This window comes from Micropterus salmoides, unplaced genomic scaffold (assembly GCF_014851395.1).
Source record: "Micropterus salmoides isolate LMB-PRFRI ecotype aquatic unplaced genomic scaffold, ASM1485139v1 Ms_hic_scaffold_9, whole genome shotgun sequence".
In the NCBI taxonomy this organism is placed as follows: Eukaryota; Metazoa; Chordata; class Actinopteri; order Centrarchiformes; family Centrarchidae; genus Micropterus; species Micropterus salmoides.
Window position 1 is genome coordinate 31754335 of NW_024044681.1, and position 18184 is coordinate 31772518.

At 41.4% G+C, this 18184-nt stretch overlaps 1 protein-coding gene across 1 annotated transcript in view; it reads left to right on the forward strand.

Annotated features, from left to right (window-relative positions):
* med13a (mediator complex subunit 13a) overlaps positions 1 to 18184 on the forward strand; it is a 74707-nt gene that overhangs the window by 12681 nt on the left and 43842 nt on the right. Inside the window, 1 exon segment of the mRNA XM_038707727.1 lies at positions 7883 to 8051. Within this exon segment, the coding sequence (XP_038563655.1) occupies positions 7883 to 8051 (169 nt within the window).

The window sequence follows — 18184 nt, forward strand, 5'->3', positions numbered from 1 at the left end:
TTACATTGATCATCAGTGAGCCTGTAGGGAAAAGAAACAAAACTGTTTCCTGCTCTCCATATAATTCTAAGACTATTCCTGCCTACTCATATCCAATACAGGAACCACTTTCCAAATTTAAAATAACTCTTACAGATGAAAGTGCTGCCAAGTATGTGGGACACAGGACATCAAAATGCATTTAGAAATGCAAACAGATTTTCCCCCATGTGCGTCTGATTTAAGGCACTGCGCAGTCGTTGACAAGTACCCTTTTAAAATTACACAGCAGGTTGATTTATTGGTCGTGTGGCATGCTGATATGTTGCACATTGTAGTCTTCAAATTCATTTTTTTTGTAATCTGAATTGGACAGCTGTCATTTTAAAACGGCAATTGTATTGACTTCAATAAATCATGTTTATTTGATTGGTGCTGCTGCTGCCATGCAGCCACTCTCGTTTCCTGGTGCTTGTTTCCATCAGCCTGCAGCCCATCAGTACTCGTATCTGCCTTTTCCCACTTTGTGAAACTTGCCTGTGGATTGTTAATGTTTTTGATTTGACAAATTTTGACAATATGAAAATGTAGGATCATATTTGTCTTTCACAGAACCACATTCTTGCAGCAAAATGTCAAGTCATCAGTTATGTGGTTTTGTGACTCTGCTCTTGAAATGTATTTTAAATTTTAATGGCACACTTGTTCTCTTGGAGAGCAGGAGCGATGACACACAAAAATGAATGTGATACAGATTCAGTCCCCCAACGATGTAAGGCCCCACTGTATGCACTGCAGCCCAGCGGATGCCCCAGGCAAGGATTCAGAAAGGAGAAATGCCACTCACTCTTTGGAATTTCCAAATGTTATTGACTTGGACAGCCTGTGAAAGTCAAACAGAATTTCAAAATCTCCACACTTCAGCTGTAAACATGGTCCAGAAGCTTTAAAGTGGACACTGAGGAGTCTGGGCTGTGAAGTACTGGTGTTGGCTAAGACTAATTAAGGAAGTGACTAAGATAAATAATTGGTAACAGAAACATTGCTTTCTGGAATGACCTTTAACCTCCCCATGTAGCATATTCTCACTGGCAAAACTCTCTTTTTGGTGAATGTTTGTTGCCCCCCCCCCCCCCCCCCAAAAAAAAAAAAACATGGTTCTAAACTTCAGTGTGCAACGCAGAGGATGATGAATAGATACACCCAGACCAGCTCTTAGGAGGAAAAACTAGAGGGGGCCGATGGCTTTTGTGCTTGGGGATCAATTTTCCAGGGCTAATCTCCTGCCTGTGAACCACCCTCCGCTTTCCTCTTTTCCTCCTGCTCCATCTCCCTCTCTCGCTCTCTCTGATGGATCTCCATCGACTGGCACAGCGCAGGGACTCGGCCATGCACGCAGCCCCGGCCCATGGGTGCAGTCTCCTTCTCTTCTTTCTCTCTCTCTCTTCCTCCCTGCTTAAGAAATATGCATTAATTAGTAATGGAGACTTTAGAGAGCACCATTGGTTCTCTCTCTTTTTTCCTTGCAGATAAGGACGAAGAGGAGGAAGAAGTGGAGGAGAGCAGAAAACCTTCTGGCCAGGCTTGGTAGAATCCCCATGAGCACAGTCGATCGCAAGGCATTAATCTTGCTGTTTAATGACTGACTGCTGCTCTAATTGCTTATACACAGATGAGCAACTGGGGAGTGGACCTCCAAAAAATCTTCCTCAGCCTTTACTACATTCCTTAACTTTCACAGCTGTTTTCATGAACCCTCGAAACACTTGTGTCATGTTGTCATATTAAGCAGCGTACTGATGCTGCGTTGTATCTCAATGTATAATAGTCCTTTCTAGTGGCAGATTATTCTTGATAGAGCCGCTGTGCACCCACTTAGGAGCTTTTATAAAGGTCAGCTCATCTGGGCCTGCTACACAGGAGGCAGAGACATGAAAGTGTCTCAGCCATCAGCTGGGTTCATAAATCTTTGCCTAAATGAGGCCACTCGTCTTTCAGCCTGTGCACTGACCACAGCACACCAACCCCTGCCCTCCCATCACTTGTGCACAAGATCTGCCACCAAGCTGGAATTTTGGGCCACTGCATCTGCTATAAATGTTCATGGGAAACTTTTAACGCATCCGATGGAAAACCAGAATCATGAATTATGTAAATGTAACTACCGGAGGACTTGAACAAAACAGTCTGGTGAATGCATGTAATGTTACTGTTACAGTGCTATTAATTTAACATAAGGGCAGAATGGGCTAAAATGCTCACATATTAGCTTTCACTCAACTGTCAAGGTATGAAAGCTTGCCAATGTAGTAAACAAGTATGATGAGTGATGTGACGGTTGTCAGGGACAGGTTTGTATTAGAGTTAAATTGATGAAGGGGAAAATGATGGGGTCATTGTTTATTACTGACACAACTTGACTCCACCATCGTCTGCTCAGCTATGATGCGCACTCTGCTCCATGTGCTGCAGTGCTGAGAGTATTGTAGCAACTCATTTCCCATTATGCCTTGTGCTGGACTAAGTAGTTTAAAGAGGTCATATTATGCTTTTTTTTAGCTTTTTTTCCCCCTTTTCTTTATTGTGTTATATTGTTTATGTGCATGTAATAGTTTTGCAAATAAAAACACCTGCCTGAAAACAGCTCGTTTGTAGTCCAGCCTTTACTTCCGTAACCTATCTGCGTCACTATGTAACATGCGTCATAATGTGTGGCACGCCCTCAAATACACTGGTGGAGAAACACACTGAGCCGCCTCTCCTCACCCCCACCCTCTCTACCGAACGTTAGATACAGTGCACAGTTAAAACGTTACACATGAAAAATGCAATATGAAATATGGTGGGTTTTTTTTTTTTTTGTAAATGAAACTATGTAACAACTCCTAAATAAAATGATGAACCTGAAAATGAGCAGAATATGACCTCTTTAAATTTGCTATTTAATGTTCGTTTTGTTAGTGTTTGTTATAGCTCTGTTCAGAACATTGTGGCTTTTGTTGGTGAAATTTAGGTTTATGGTTTTAACCATTGAGATCTCATTCCGCGCTGTTTGCTACAGTATTGTACATAACGGAGTTGTGTGATAACACTGTTTCTAAATGACCCAAAGAATATTTTGCTGCATCGTGTTCTGTAAAAACAAACAAACAAAACAACAACAACAAAAAAACAAAAAAACTTTTGATATTGACTAATTTCAGATAACAGTTTTCTTTGTGTATTGAATTTGTTTATTCATTTATTTTAAAATGTGAATGAACACAAGGGCAAAGACAATCACTTCCAGTAACAGCCAAAGGTATAAGCTCTCAAGTGGTTTTTATTTCATGTTTCTATCTGCTACAGAGGCTGAGAAAAATAGGTTTAAGTTTTTCAGAAAACCCACAGGTTTTAGGAGGTTGTTTTCAAACAGTGCCTCAGGTATTAGAATGCTTTTTTTAGAGGGCTTCTTAGGCCTTCATGGGTTAAAACTACGTGTGGGCACAAACACAGTTAAGTACATGTGGTCAAAATTTAAACAGGAAGGAGATAGCCCTGCAAAATGCACATTTACAGCAGACAGGTTGGATAATGTTTACGTCAGCGTACTTCATTAGATCTTAAACGTTTTGTAGATTGACTGAAAATGAATTGGCAATGTCGCTGATTTAATTGTTTCAGTCAAAAATGCCAAACATTTGCTGTTTCCAATTGTGAGGATCATATCTGGCGAGTACCCTGTCTGGGCGACTGTGGCTCAGGAGGTTCAATCCCCGGCTCCTCCAGGCTGCATGTCAAAGGGTCCTTGGGCAAGATACTGAACCCCGAATTGCCCCTGGCTGCTGTTCCGCCAGTGTATGAATGTGTGTATGGATGTTAGTTTCTGTTTGAGCACTTAGGCTCAGTGTAAGAATGTGTGTGACTGGTGAATGCAGAGGTAGTGTAAAAGCGCTTTGAGTGGTCGTAAAGACTAGAAAGACGCTATACATATACGGAGAATTTACATATCTGACGGTAAATTAAAAAGCATATTTTGGACTGTTGGTGAGATATAATGAGCAATTCGAATGCGTCGCCTTGGCCTCTGAGAAATCGTGATGGGCGGTAGTGAAATATTCTCACTTTTGTCTCAAACGGATTTTGCTCAAGGACCTGGGGAGACAACTGCACCAAGGATTTTGTTGCCCTGTCATTGTGGCAGGTTGATGTGTCATGGGGATTCTTCCATTAGAAATGGCAAAGCCAAGTCCTGTCTGTCCCTGGAGCAGAGAGTCACCCCTGCCCTTGATGTTTGTTTGGTTTTGTTTTTAATTTATGTATTTATTTTATTAAGTTTGCATTGATTGTCACCTCGTTTACATCGGAATGTGTGCTGGATTTTGACAGCAGCATTTGTTGTCTGTCTGGAGTGTTGCAGCAGGCATTGCAATGATGAACATGAGGTCGTTAGGAACTCTTGATGTAAACCAGACGCCTGTTTTAGAGCTCGAGGGAGAAACTGAGGAGGAACAGGCGACGGGGAGGAGGAGGTACGGGGCAGATGTGGTCTTGGCAGACGAAAGCAGATGGGATTGCCATGGCGCTTGATGTGAAAGTAGGTGTAGGGAGGTTTCTGCCAGTTTTACAGAAGAGCCATCTTCCACAGAGAACTGAAGCAGGGCTGCAGGTTTAACTGCAAAATGCACCTGGGTAGTTGTCTCTCTTGCCATTGATTTGAGCCCTGCTACTCTTCTGAAAGACAGGGGAAAATGAGATGTTATCGGTCACCCTGATCTGTTTCTTAAGCATTGGAGTTTGGCCTAAATTGTATTTTTTGTTTTCTTTTTTTTCTCCCTGTCCTTTCTCTTACTCCGCTGTCATGCCTCGGTGGGTCGGCTTTCCTTCTCTTATTGACTTTTTGCCCACTTGCCCGCCATGTCTCAGGATGGACCATCTGGAAAATTACTCAAAGCAGACTTGATGAAAAGTTTTCTTGATCGCATGCATACTCCATCACATCCACATTTTCTAGAAAGTTAAATGGCTTCATACTGTTTTATTTTTATTATACAGTTGCTGTTCATTTCTAATGGGAAATAGCTGTTTTCCTTCCTTTTTCCTGCTTTTGCCCCGCTTTTCTGTGTTCCTGATCTTATCCATCTAGATGTGTGTGTGCACCTGATGAATAAGTCTATTGCTCTCAAAATCACCGGGCACGTAGGCCCCTTTACTTGGCAGGTAGCCTGAGGTTGTTTTCCTTTGGTTGGATGTAAGGTTTTAAAGGCTAGCCAGACTTATTGTTTGTAGTGGTGCTGTGGCATTTGACAGTGGATTTGATAGGTTTGGGATACCTTGTTTTCCTTTTGAAATTAAAATTGACGTTTACATTTTTCTAGCAGATGTTTATAATTGCGTCCATGCAACAAAGCTGGCTGTTTGCTTAAACTCAGGAAAAGCATAAGAGCTCTCAGCATTTCCTTAAACAATCTTCTCAGACCTGCCAGGCTGGCTGGGGGACCATGGTGTCTCTCTTGTGGAAGGAAGGAAATCAATGTAATTTCCTATTTTGATAGCCTTGGAATCATCAAAATGTAAAATATCTTCACCTACCCTCGCATTACAACAGCAAGCTGAGGGTTCACTTAATAATTCAATAAACTTTGATTAACTTGCTTCTGGGCTGGCTTCTGCCTCCCTAGTGCAAGGCAAGCTGACACGAAGGGTGGGTCACACCCGGTATTTATTTCGTCTGTGCTCAGGCAGAGACGGCACACTTGGGGAGATGTTTGCTGCAGTCTTGACTGAAAGGAGCTTAAGTGCTGTAAGATGTGAGCAGTGGCTGTTAATGAGATTAGACCAGCATTCAGGCCAGCGTAAAATGTGATTCAGAAAGCAACTCTGATTTGGTTGTAGTGGTGCATTTATCCATCCTGAACAACTTGTTACAGCACACAGTTTGGATTGTGACTCGGTTCAGTGCTCCATATGAACCAAATAATTACAGTCCCGAGAGCTTGACGCGGTCTAGTTACAGTCCAACTCGTTGCAGGTGTTGGAACAGAAACTCGAAAGTGCGAGTTCTGCTTGAGTGTAAGCAGTGTGTCAGTTGCTTTCTGTTAGCTTAACCGCGCTAGTTTGCTTATCCCAGATTGTGTAACAACCCAAAAGAGATGTTGAGCTGATATGTTAACATAATCAGTTTCATAGAAGACATGGAATTTATGCATTGTATGCTGAATGTGTTTGAGCCAAGTGCACATACATTTAAAGCACATAGCTATTGCCTTGTGTTTAATTTCACATTCCTTTTTGACCGTTCGTAAATTTTTGTGTGCGTTCACTTTTACAGCAAAAGGAAAAGAAGTAGCATCTTGTTTTTGTTCTCTTTCTCTCGCTGTACCGAAAACAAAACCAGGGTACTATTGAACCGTGAATTTGTGTACTGTTACTGGTAATAAAGTTGAACGTGTGAAGGAGCAGAAAGCACCTGAAACCTCCACAGCCTAAAAGCAGACAGCAGCAGGTTTCTACTTAACCTCTCTCTCTGTCTCGGTGAAAACACTCCTGTTTGCATTCTCATTGCCTGTTTGACACCGTTTTGTGATACGATTCTCAGATGTCTCTCCAGATATGAATTACCGTTTTGCATTCCAGGAAGTGTGCGAGTTCTACTTCAAGGTGTGCAGTCTTAAATGGCTGGTCATGAGTCTCCTTCTGTGATTATTTTTTTTACAATTGAATGCACAAGATCTCTGGCTTTCCTCGTGTGTTTTGATTAAAAAATAAGCAAAATTGCACAAAGCTACGTCTATGTTTATTAGAAATACTGGAATTGCAAGGTGTCTCATAATATCTCAAAATCCCGCCATAGGGCTGAATTCTCATTGAGATTGTCATTGTGAAACTGTGCTCAGAGTTGATGTCATTCACACAAAGTGTATACATATTTAAACCTCAATTCCTCTTGATCTACCTACTATCTACTGACTGTGATATTATACTGGAGTTCTAGTAATTTTGTTAAATGAAAGTAGGGCTGGGCGATATGGCCAAAAATGTTATCACGATAAAAACATTTCATATCATTCGATATCGATAATTATCACAATATATGTCAAATCATTATTTCTTTCAAGTTTAGAGGCTGATTTTTGCTCCTGAGTGAGAATTGAAGAAACCAGATGGTTAATTATGTGGTTAAACTTGTCTTTATGGGCAGATCGTGACAATCACTTGATGCCAAACAGTGGATCTTTTCACAAGTCTGAGGTAGAACATTCAAAACTATTATCTTTTTCAACAAATGATTAGTTTATCTTTTTTTTCTTAACAAAATAAATAAAGTGCTCATTTGTTCGTGATTCAAATTGATTAAGGCAAATATTTATTGACGATATATTGAGCATTTATTATATTGTTATTGAGGAAAATCATATTGCGATAATTATCATTATTGCTTTATTGCCCAGCCCTAAATGAAAGGGCCTTCTTCAAAACAAAAAAATCTTGTTGCTGTTTTTACCAGTAAGACCTTTTTATGAGTCACTTTGTTAACTTAAACAAGGTAAAGCCGGGTGGTGAAAGTGAATATTATTTACTTCAAAGCTTGATATTGCTGATACAGTGTGACAGTATGTTTGGTATGACAGTTGGTGCTACTATACTTAATCTTAAGTATTGATGAATATCCCTATTATTGACTGTGCCATCTGAAGTGTAAGGCTGCTTTATACCAGGTTTCTACTAACCACAGCAGCAACATGCACCCTTCTCACTGTAATTGTAAGTGGAGTTTTTGTGCTGTCAAGTTTGACATTGTAGATGCCCGAGAAAGTTCTTGCAGATTTGTAAAAATGACAAAAAAACACCTCTTAAATCTTTCCACTCCCCTCACCTTTTTTTTTTTTTTGTCCCTCTCCTCTTTTTTTTTTTTTTTTTCCAGCCGAGGATGATGGGCTGTGGGAAAACGGCCTTTCCTACGAATGTCGCACGCTGCTGTTTAAAGCCATTCACAACTTGCTGGAGCGTTGCCTCATGAATCGCAGCTTCGTTCGTATCGGCAAGTGGTTTGTCAAACCCTACGAGAAGGATGAGAAGCCCATCAACAAAAGGTACGTACGCACCACTTGTTATGCTGAGTTCCTATCCATGTTGTCTCTACTTTATGGCAGCGCTCTGCGTGTGGATCTGCAGTGTGGAAATGAGTATTTTCTTGGCTTTTGTTTCTTACCGTTATCCTTTTTATGTTTGTTGTTGTTAGGCTGTGATGTGGTCTGGTGCATCTCACTGCTCCAACAGACACAGAGTTCACAGTTTTTGTGCTTAAGTTCAGTTTGTATGCTATTGAACCCACACGTCCAAGGTTGGAGCTTCTCTTCCCGCTGTGCAGCACTTGATACAAATTGATGCTGCTTTGGATAGAGGCAGATATGAAAGAGCATATATTGTTCAAGGGAGTTCCTGCTGGTGCTTAATTTATCCAATACTTTCTTTAACATGAAGTTATTGGCAATCATCATTAAAACTGTGTTCGATTACCGTGCTTTGAAAAACTCTAAATCCTGTCCAGAATCAACCAAAGTTAAAGTTGCAGCATGCAACATGTGGTGACAATGACAACATGGCGGAAGGCTTTGACAGATTTTTCAGCCCAGTCCTCAGCAGAATAGGTCTGTTTGGAAGTATTTTGTCTTTTATAGAAGTGATGAGCTGCGAAATTGCTGTGAGAGGGGGCAACACCCATCAGTCATCGTCATACTACAACCCACAAGTTAACTTGTGGCTCAGTGCATGATGTGTAGACTTCAGAATTGGGGAACATGTGATGGTTTGTCTGTTTGACTTGCTAACAGCTTGTAAACTGAAGCTCTCAGCATTACATACTCTGGTAAAAACACTACAGTCTAGTCTTCTTAAGACTAAGACTAGATATTAATTTGTATTCATGTAAATTGCGCATTGGGTCATTGCATGTACTTTTTAACTTTATGCACATTTGATATAGTTTTCTTATGTTTGCACAAGATATTGGCTGTTAATATTTTAACGTTTTGCAAACAAGGAAGTGCTGCAAATCTTACTTGTGGTTTTCAATATAAAAATAGTTGAAATGGTACTTTTTGAACATTTCAGCACATTTTAACCATACCGTGATAGTACTGAAAACTGTGATAATTGTGGTCTCTATAATCGCGATGTGAATTTTTCACACCATTTCATCTCCACTCTGTAGTGATTCTTTATCTCCAGCATCACCATAGTACGAGTTCAGTTGAAACTGCTGGCTGCTGTTGGTTTATTTTGCGTGCCCCACAGTTAACTTGCGGGTCACTTGCTTTGCAGGTTGCTTTGCATGGAGAGCAACTGTGCACTTTTGACTGCTGTTGAACCTAAGGCACACAAACACAGGATCTTAAATGGATCAGGCTTTATATAACATTATTGATGGTTGAAAAGAATGTCTGGATTGGCTCCTGTCCCAATCCTGTGGATCAACTCGGGACATCCCTGCATTGTACAATACATTACCGTTGTCATATGAGAGTTTTAAAAAATACTGAAAGAGGTGCTGTTGTGCCGGAGTGCCTGCACTGTCCATCTCTCCCTTCATTCTAAGTGTGTTTGTGTACAACTGAAACATCCTCCACCTTTCCTATCTGCTGAGCTAGATTTCTTGCCCTTGGTGTCTGGGTTTATTGATAAGAGATGGAGACGTGGGTAGTAGGAGAAAGTGACTATAGCGGTGTTTGCCCGGCACCCCCACCAACTCCCGGATTCTACTTACCTCACGCTGTCTCCACACTTAACATGCAGCTGTTGTTTGCTAGCTTAAATTGTGAGTTTTGTTTTTTTATTTTTATTTTTTGGGTTTTGAAAATTAGAATTGTAGTGTGAGGTGTGTCAGATTTATGCTTGCATGTGTTACACCTGCAGGGCTGTGTTAGATGAGAAAGAAAAGAGCAACCTCTAAATTGAAAAGAGTTCTCGAATCAGAGTTGTTTTTTATTGTTTTTTTTAATGCATTTGATAGCTAACAAACTCCCCGCTGTATTTTGTGTGCGCATGTGTCAGTGTGTTATTGTTTGGAGTTGTTTTGGAGGTGTTGCCAACATTTCCCAGTCAAGTGACCGGTTATGTTGCTGCGTTGGGGCCATACAGCAACATAATCTTGTGTGTGCACAGATTTGTGTGTGTGTGTGTGTGTGTGTGTGTTTGTTTGCAGGCCAGCTGCTCTGTCCAGGGTAGAAAAGGCCAGAACTCTGCTCTCTGCCGTCAGCTTGTCTTTATCAGAAACCACAATGTGAGGTGGCAGATTGTAGTTGCCAGCTTTTATGCAGACTCTTTCAGAGCCTTGCATCTGTAGATAATGACTCCCATCTCTCAGGATAAGTATGATAGAGTTGCACTAAACTGGCAGAATAATAGACAAAAGAATAGGCAAAATAACACTGAAGAACAAGCCACTTCTCTTTTTAAGCTATATGCATGGCTTGTTTTTAGCTCTATTGCCTCTTTAACCAGTTCGCTGATGACAGAGGGCCCCAGTCAAGGAAAAAAACCCAAACAATGGTCTTTTCCTCTGCTCTGGAATTCACAGGCCACTCTCTGTCTGTGTGTCTGGTTCTCACTCTCCTCGCTCTCCTCACACCCTCTCTCCCCTTCCCTCCATCCCCCTCTGCTGTCACAGAGCAGACTGGGCAGGTTATAAATAGTGGTGCAACCACCCTGAATCTTAGTTGTTGTCAAGGATGTTTTTCCTCTCCCTTCGGTGTGTTCAGCTGTGCTCAAGCCATGCTGGGATTTCAACAAACAAAGCGCCACAAAACTGAAGGAAATTTAATAGACCCTTTTTGTGTGATTTTTTTGTTTGTTTGTTTTTTAATTTTTTTATTAATAATTTTTGTTTTTTATGTCTCTGCTGCGCCCAGACCAGCTGGTCTGACTGTGAAACATGTGCTGCTGCTGATGTTTTGTATTTATTGAATTGCTCAAGTAATATTGTTTCTGGGGGACAAAGCAGTGCTAAGAACAGAGTGATCGGTCATGTTCATGCATTTTATCCAGAGCTCCTCTAGCTTCGATACGTCTTATCACTATGGGGATGCCCATGTTTGTCCCACCAGTACTGCCATAGAGAACTTAGTGTTCACCCCTAGGGAGACTTGATCCTCATGGTTGGCACGACAATGTCTTTAAAGTCAGAAGATCTTACTTCATTCTCAGTGACTTGTTGAGTCCACAGGGAACGGTATTGAAAAGTTCCAGGGAGTCTGCACGCTTATTGTCCAGTTGCATTGGGCGATTAGCTGATTGCCAGCTGGGTTTCTTTGGGTGGTGTTTGTCATTTTATCTTGATAATTTAATGGTCTGCCTCTGAAGAACAAGTGAGAGCTGCTTCACAGCGACAGATTCTCACTCAGCGAGCTAACCCAGTAACGTCAGCACAACAAGGCCAGCAACGGCAGAGAGAGACAACAGGGAAAACAATATTTTCACATCTAACTCTGTAAATTAAGGATTTATTTCAACCAAACGAGAGTTGGTGATTGTTGGAACAACAATTAAGACGGTTTTCTTGAGTTTTATGTTGTTAGATGAGTTTAAATGAAGTGTGTTGTACGATGAGTTAACAAGGCAATTAACCACATCATTCCTAATTGGTTTAGGAAAGAGAAGGCTGCAAAATAGCATTGTATACACAAGCTAACATCCAGATTGGGACATATTCATTGAGAAAATGGTTTGCAGGGTAAGAGATTATAAAAATGATCTGTAGTTGCAGCCCTAATCAATTATCAAATTATTTGCTGATAAATTTCTGCGGGCTTCGGACCATCGAAAGGTAGAAATAGAGAAATAATAAATAAATACTAAAAAATTAAATCCGTGTACGGGAAATACTAGCCACCAGTTGCCAACTGACAGTGTCGTGTCCTCCTCCTGCCCCAATCTAATTTTAGCCTGAGGTGTGTGGTGAGCAGAAAACAGAATTTTCAGAACCTTTGATAATGATGACCTCTGTTACTACCTCCGGTCTTCTTTTTGTTATTATGAGGAATTAGCCGTGTTTTTTTAAAATATTTTTAAAACATTTTTTACAGTGGTTCCCGTTTTGTCTCCAAGAAAAATAAATATGTCAAGATTAAAGTTAAAATAAAATATTGACAACGACTTAATTGTGCATAAGATTGACAAAAAAAAGAAAAAAAGCACACTGATTGGTTGAAGCCTTTGTTTTTCATGTGAACTACAAATGCAGCAGTATGTGTCGATGCAGCTGACAGTAATTCTCTTTGTCTGGAGTATAGGCGGTTCCAAGTTGTGCAGCCTGGCTGTTTCTGTGAACCGTATGCTGCTAGGTAGACTGGCTTCAGGAAACAGAGAGAGCGGGAGAGAACACAAGGGAGGGGGGGGGTGGATGAGGGGAGAGCTCCTCTTGGTTGTCATGGCAGCAGGGAAATGCACCATGGGATTGTGTGTTTCCAAGGTGAAGCGGGATGCTCGTGCTCTATTGGTCAACTTAAGGCAGACTAACTCGTTTACTTGCTCCTAATTGGCTGCATCACAGAAATTCAGAGCGACGTTAAATCTTGCCTGCTTTGATGTTTCAGTTTGATCGGGACAACAGGGATATCATTTCTTTTCATCAGCTTTTTATGCGCTCAGTATTAAAAGCAGTATTGACAAGATCTACAGTGTACTCCAACTGCGCTGCAATCAGGGGAGTGTTAGATTACTGCTCCACTGTATTTAAATGTGTATATTCTGCTGTGCATTTAGTTGACTGACTGAAAGCATCATTAACAAATCAAGCTGTTATGAAATGAGGCCAGCGTGCATCAGCTCATATTACAAGAGCGAATGATAATGAGTTAATGCAAAACTTAGTTATACAATCACAAACATGCCTACATAAACACACGCGACTGTCTGCACTTTTCTGCATGACTGTATGTTATGTGGCTGAGGACATTCTTCCTCTGTTGTTTTGGCCCGATGTCGGGAGGTGAGTGTGCGAGTCCTGGTGCGCTGTGGCAGGCAGAAGCAGAGAGCAGCACTCAGTTAAGTAGGACAGTGCAGGATAAAGGGCCACTGCCTCCAGTCTGGGGCTAAAGCGCTAAATTTATCCCCTCCCTGCTCCCAGCACAACACACACTCACACACAGGGAGACAGGCACACAAACATGTTCGTCAGCAATCGGCATGCAAGCCAGTCCGCCCCGATGGCAGTGCAAGACTTGGCACATAAGCTTTTCATTAGAATTATTGGTGTGAGAGACAAGAAATGCAGGCAGGAAAAAAAAAACACCCTGCATATATAACATGTAGTGTACATAGCTGCTAGTACTGCTGATGCAGGTTTAAAGGACAACTCAGCAGCGCTACTAAGTATCCAGCCGGCAAACACTCGACCCCCTACCCCCGGGCTTCCCTATACTTCATCAGTCTCTCTAGCAACAGAACTCCAGGGAGACTGGGCTGTGGGACCATGTGACCCGGCACTCTGGATAGATCATGTTGCTGGAGAGATCCTGTCCAGAAGATAAATATGGCTCTTAAAGGAAAATACCAGTGTTTTTCATTGGTATGGGTCATTTCCTTAATTGCAGCACAATTATACATTATTAATAGTCCATTTCCCGTAGCATCGCTTTAGTGGTACAATTTAAAGCAAAGCCTTTTGCATCACTGACCTTACAAAGGCCCTTAGCTATCTCCTAATATCCCCTATTTAACTATCTGTCAGCCTCATGGCAAACTATATTCTATATGTTGGCTGCACTGGTAGAAACTATATTTATTCATGAAGGCATTGCCTGATTGAAATAAGTAACCCATTTCTGTTTTTAAACAGCGGTATCACTCAGTTGACAAGAATAGATTGTCTTTCGATCATGTTGAATGAGGTATAGCATTTCCAAATGAAAGAGACCTATAATTTACAGAAGACAGTATGACTCTGATCTCGTGACACAGTGTGCACAGTGAACGGTGAGAGTTGTGTGAAGAAATCATCAGAAAACTCTTGTTTATAATACTAATAATATTGTAATAATTTTGACCAATTTCCACTCCTGCCTTCCTAATTCCTTCTAATGGCAGGTCCTGAGTGAACAAAGAATGTATCTCTCATTACTAAAGTTAACAGGCGTCATCGTCTTTTTATGTATTGTAGCACTGAGGAAAACCATATTTGACAGCAGTGGAAATGAAGGGGAAGCAGCAGGGACACATTTCACTATTCATGGAGGGAATCCTGTGTCCTTACATTTCCTCTGCTCCCTCTCAGCTCCCCTCCTCTTCACACCCTCCTGCCTCCTCAGCCGCTGTACCCTGCATTCCTCCCATTCCTCCCATTTTCCCATGTGACCCAGAGGCTATGGCAGAGCGCAGGGCCAAGTGAAGGTCTGAAGAAGTCGTCATAGTTAATCCGTCAGGCATCACTCCCTCCCCGTCTCCCCCTCCTTTCCTCTCTGTCCTTTTCTGAGTAACCGTGATTCCTATGGTACTGTCTGTAATCCAGAGGTTCAGACAGATGGCCACGTTCAAAGCTAATCCCTTATGCCGTGTTAGTCCTTTCACCTCATCGCTGTAGCCTACAAGGTGGCTGTATTGTAGCCTAAACTAGCCAGAAAAGTTAAAAGAATTACAGTAGCCTCGCCACCGGCTATGGCAAACTCCATTCATTTGTTGAGTAAAACAAAGAGATGATGTCGCCCTGCTAACCTTTCCTTGTCAGCCCACACGTTTAGCCATGGCATTTAGTTACATTTTTGTGTTGAATGTGTCACAGCTGGTAGTCAAAATTTGAAACCACACTAACTACAGTTTAACATGATTTTCAAAAAGCGTATCAGCTAATTTGCCAGAAAAAGGCCAAACTAGGCCTTGCCTTTTGTGGGTTAACTGCAGAAGCCCAGCTTTAATCCAGGATGAGGCAGACTAATTGGCTATGGCTCTGGGCGATGAACCTTTTATTATTACAACTGTGCAACTCATATTAATAAGGGCATGATGACCTAATGACTCAATGTGAGCATGGCTTAAAACAGGCTTAAAATTTCATCCTTTTTACATACTACAGTAACTGTAGTTTCTCACCGACAGGTTCTGCTTGACAGATAAAAGGTTTGTTTGCAAGTATATTATGTTCTTTGAATAGAGTGCGTATTTTGACAATTAAATGCCTATCACACTGCAGTGACGCAAGTCCCTTTTTCACAAGAAGGAACAGATGTCGTGTAACAATCGTGATGCATTTGCAAAGCGATTATGTGAACATGGTAATGAGCATAATTACGGAAATGTTTTTTTTCCAGAAGCTCTAAGGTATCTGGCTCAGATTGAGACGGTCGCTTTTTGGCTGACAGGAGGTGTATTAGAGGAACCCTGGGGGGTGTGTGTGTGTGTGTGTGCGCGCGCTAGCTGGAACCTGAGTTGTCAGGGTTATGTCAGTATTATGTTTAGTCGTCTCTGGCTTTATCTGTGTGTGTGTGTGTGTGGCTATGATGGACTTGCAGAGGATCGGATTTCTCCTCTTTTTGACGACCTGTCGTTCCATCTCTTTCCGTTTCTCTCTGCCTTCCAAGTTTAATCTGACATATATAAAGAGGTTCGCCCCCTCTCCACTTGTGGCAAAGGGAAATCAATTCAAAGTAATAGAGCTCTGAGTGTGTGTAAGTGAATGTGCTGGCCTTGAGACTTTTAGTTTAGTGTTTTCTCTAGCACCTAGTCTCCTGTGTGAGCTGTGTGCTAAAGCCGGTGCGTCTCTGAGGGCTCTGTGTGTTTTGTGTGTTACTTTGGCAGCAGACAGTGCTGTTGTTTCCCAGTGGTCAGGTGGCTAGACACTAGGGGAGATTATGTTACCCTGGAAATGTGTCCTCTACTTCAGTGCTGTTTACCGCCTTTATTCTTTTTTCCCCTCATCATTTCCCCCCTTTTTGTGTTGTCTCTTGTACAAAATGCCACCTCATTCTTTAATGAAAATATGTAGCATTCTCATGAATTGGCATGTTTCAGCTTATGATACAAAAGTGAGATTTGCACTGCCAATATTCTGCCGATGTGTAATTATAGCTATCATGTAAACAGTAATGCAAACTCTCCGGTACCAGTGTTGTTCAGAAAAATGGCTGTTTTTGCTCCTTTTGAAGAAAAAGCTTTCATAACTAAGCATGTTTTCTTGCCGAGGCTTTTACGTCACTGGCCATCGTCAAAACAACTCGTCCTTCTTCACGTGGTGGCTGATGTTAATGTACGCTTTACTTCCTGAAACATTGTTTAATAATGTGCCAGAAACTGTGCCCACGCCAGCACGCTGTGTCACTTCAGCAGCACCTGACCAGTCAAAACATGTTTACATGCCCCAGATTGGAACAGCAAGCTGCTGCAAATGGCAGATATCCATCTACAAGACAGACCACAGGTGGCTGGTTTATCCAGTAATGCAAAACGGCCAGAGATGGGCTGGGGACTCTTCCCAGCAATAGGGGCACTTGCCGCTGCTGCTGTTGTTGCTCTTGTGCTGAGGAAGTTGTACATCAGCTTAAACGGAAGCTCAGTTCTTAGAGCGCGGCCAGCCAAGCCCGACAAACATCTGTGTAATGTTACAGCTCTACAGCGTCCTTCCTCATTCTCCCATCTCTCGTCTTCATATCTTCTCGGAACCGTCCTTTTATACTTCAGGCTATACTACTTCTTTTGATTCACCTTAAACCTTTGCCTTTGTAACTGTGTGTGCATTTATCTGATGCCTACAAAAAGGAAAGCATGCAACTCTTTAGCTGGAATGTGTCCAACCTGCTGCCCGTGCAGCTCGTTGAACTGCTTGATTTATTTTCCCACCTGCATTCGGCAAAGACCCGCCCTGTTCTGCCTCTGATTAGAAAGTTAAAACAGTCTAGTTACTGTGTGTCTACTACTCCCACGCACAAAACAGAAATTATAGAGGGAAAGTTTTGGTGGCGCACCAGTTGATCAGCTGTAGAATGCTAGTCAGTTAGTGAGCGGCAATTAGTGTCACACTGTATGCAGACATTGTTCAAGTGAAGTTGGATATGTCCGTGGAAACACTTCAGACACGTCCTATATGACAGCATCATTCTCATGTGTCAATTAGCGGAACGAAACAAAACCAGAAAACGGCCCGAGAGGATTATAGGTAACAGGTTCACCTTGAATCAAACAAAAGAGAGCAAGCAAAAAAAACATGTCATGATGGGTTGCGTAACAATAGCTAAAGAACAGAACGAACATATTTTAAAATGGTACGAGTAAATTGACTAGGGCAAATAAATCTCAATGAAAATTCCACTAATGCCTGAACATTTGGCAGGAACATCATAATCCTGTGATACAAAAATTAGTGTTCAGTCATTTCTAGCAGCTCCGATGGTAAATGAATTGCGTTGCTCTGTTCCTGTATGTCTACATGGACAACTGCTTTTTTTCCTGCCATTTGCTGTAACAACAAGCCATAAATTGATCTGCTGGCAAGCCTCGGTGCCGATAACTCACAGAAGATAATGAGGCGTCTTTGTTCAGAGTCATAGTTATTGTCAGAAAGAACAGTTTATTTTCTTTGCGTCATTGCAGTTCTCCACCATTCTCGAACATTTTTGTCAGATGGTTAAAAAAAACTTACTGTTTTCAGTAGATAAGAAATCAGTCTTTTAAGAATGAAAGTTTGCGTTAATTAAGTTGCTTTATTTAAGTTAATCCATTGATTAATGAATCTACAGAAGATTTATAAACAACTATTTTGATAATCAATACATAGCTTCAGTCATTTTACAAACAAAAATTGCATTCACTAGTTCCTGCTCTTCCATTGTGAGGATTTCACTGTAAAATCAATATCTTAGGGTTTTGATCTGCAATTATTTGAAGGTGTCATCTTGTGCTCTGAGAGATTCAGTGGGTACTTTCTTTTGACATATTCTACATTGAAAGATTATTCAAGTTCATCGAATATAATCGGTAGATTCATTGTGAATGAAAATAATTCTTAGTTGCAGCTCTAGATTAGAGATTTGTGGCTAGCCGTGGGAAAAGAATGCGGAATAAGACTGTGTCTAGTGCAGTTTAGAAATGAGGAAAGTGGGAAGCAGTCTGAGTTTTGACATGGGAGTATGCTGTTCTGCTTTGGTGCAGGTGCAGTGAATAAGCATTTGGGTAAATTAAAATGTCAGAAGTCCTATTCTGTAAACTGCCAAGAAACGACCTGTAATGCTACAGAGCTTTT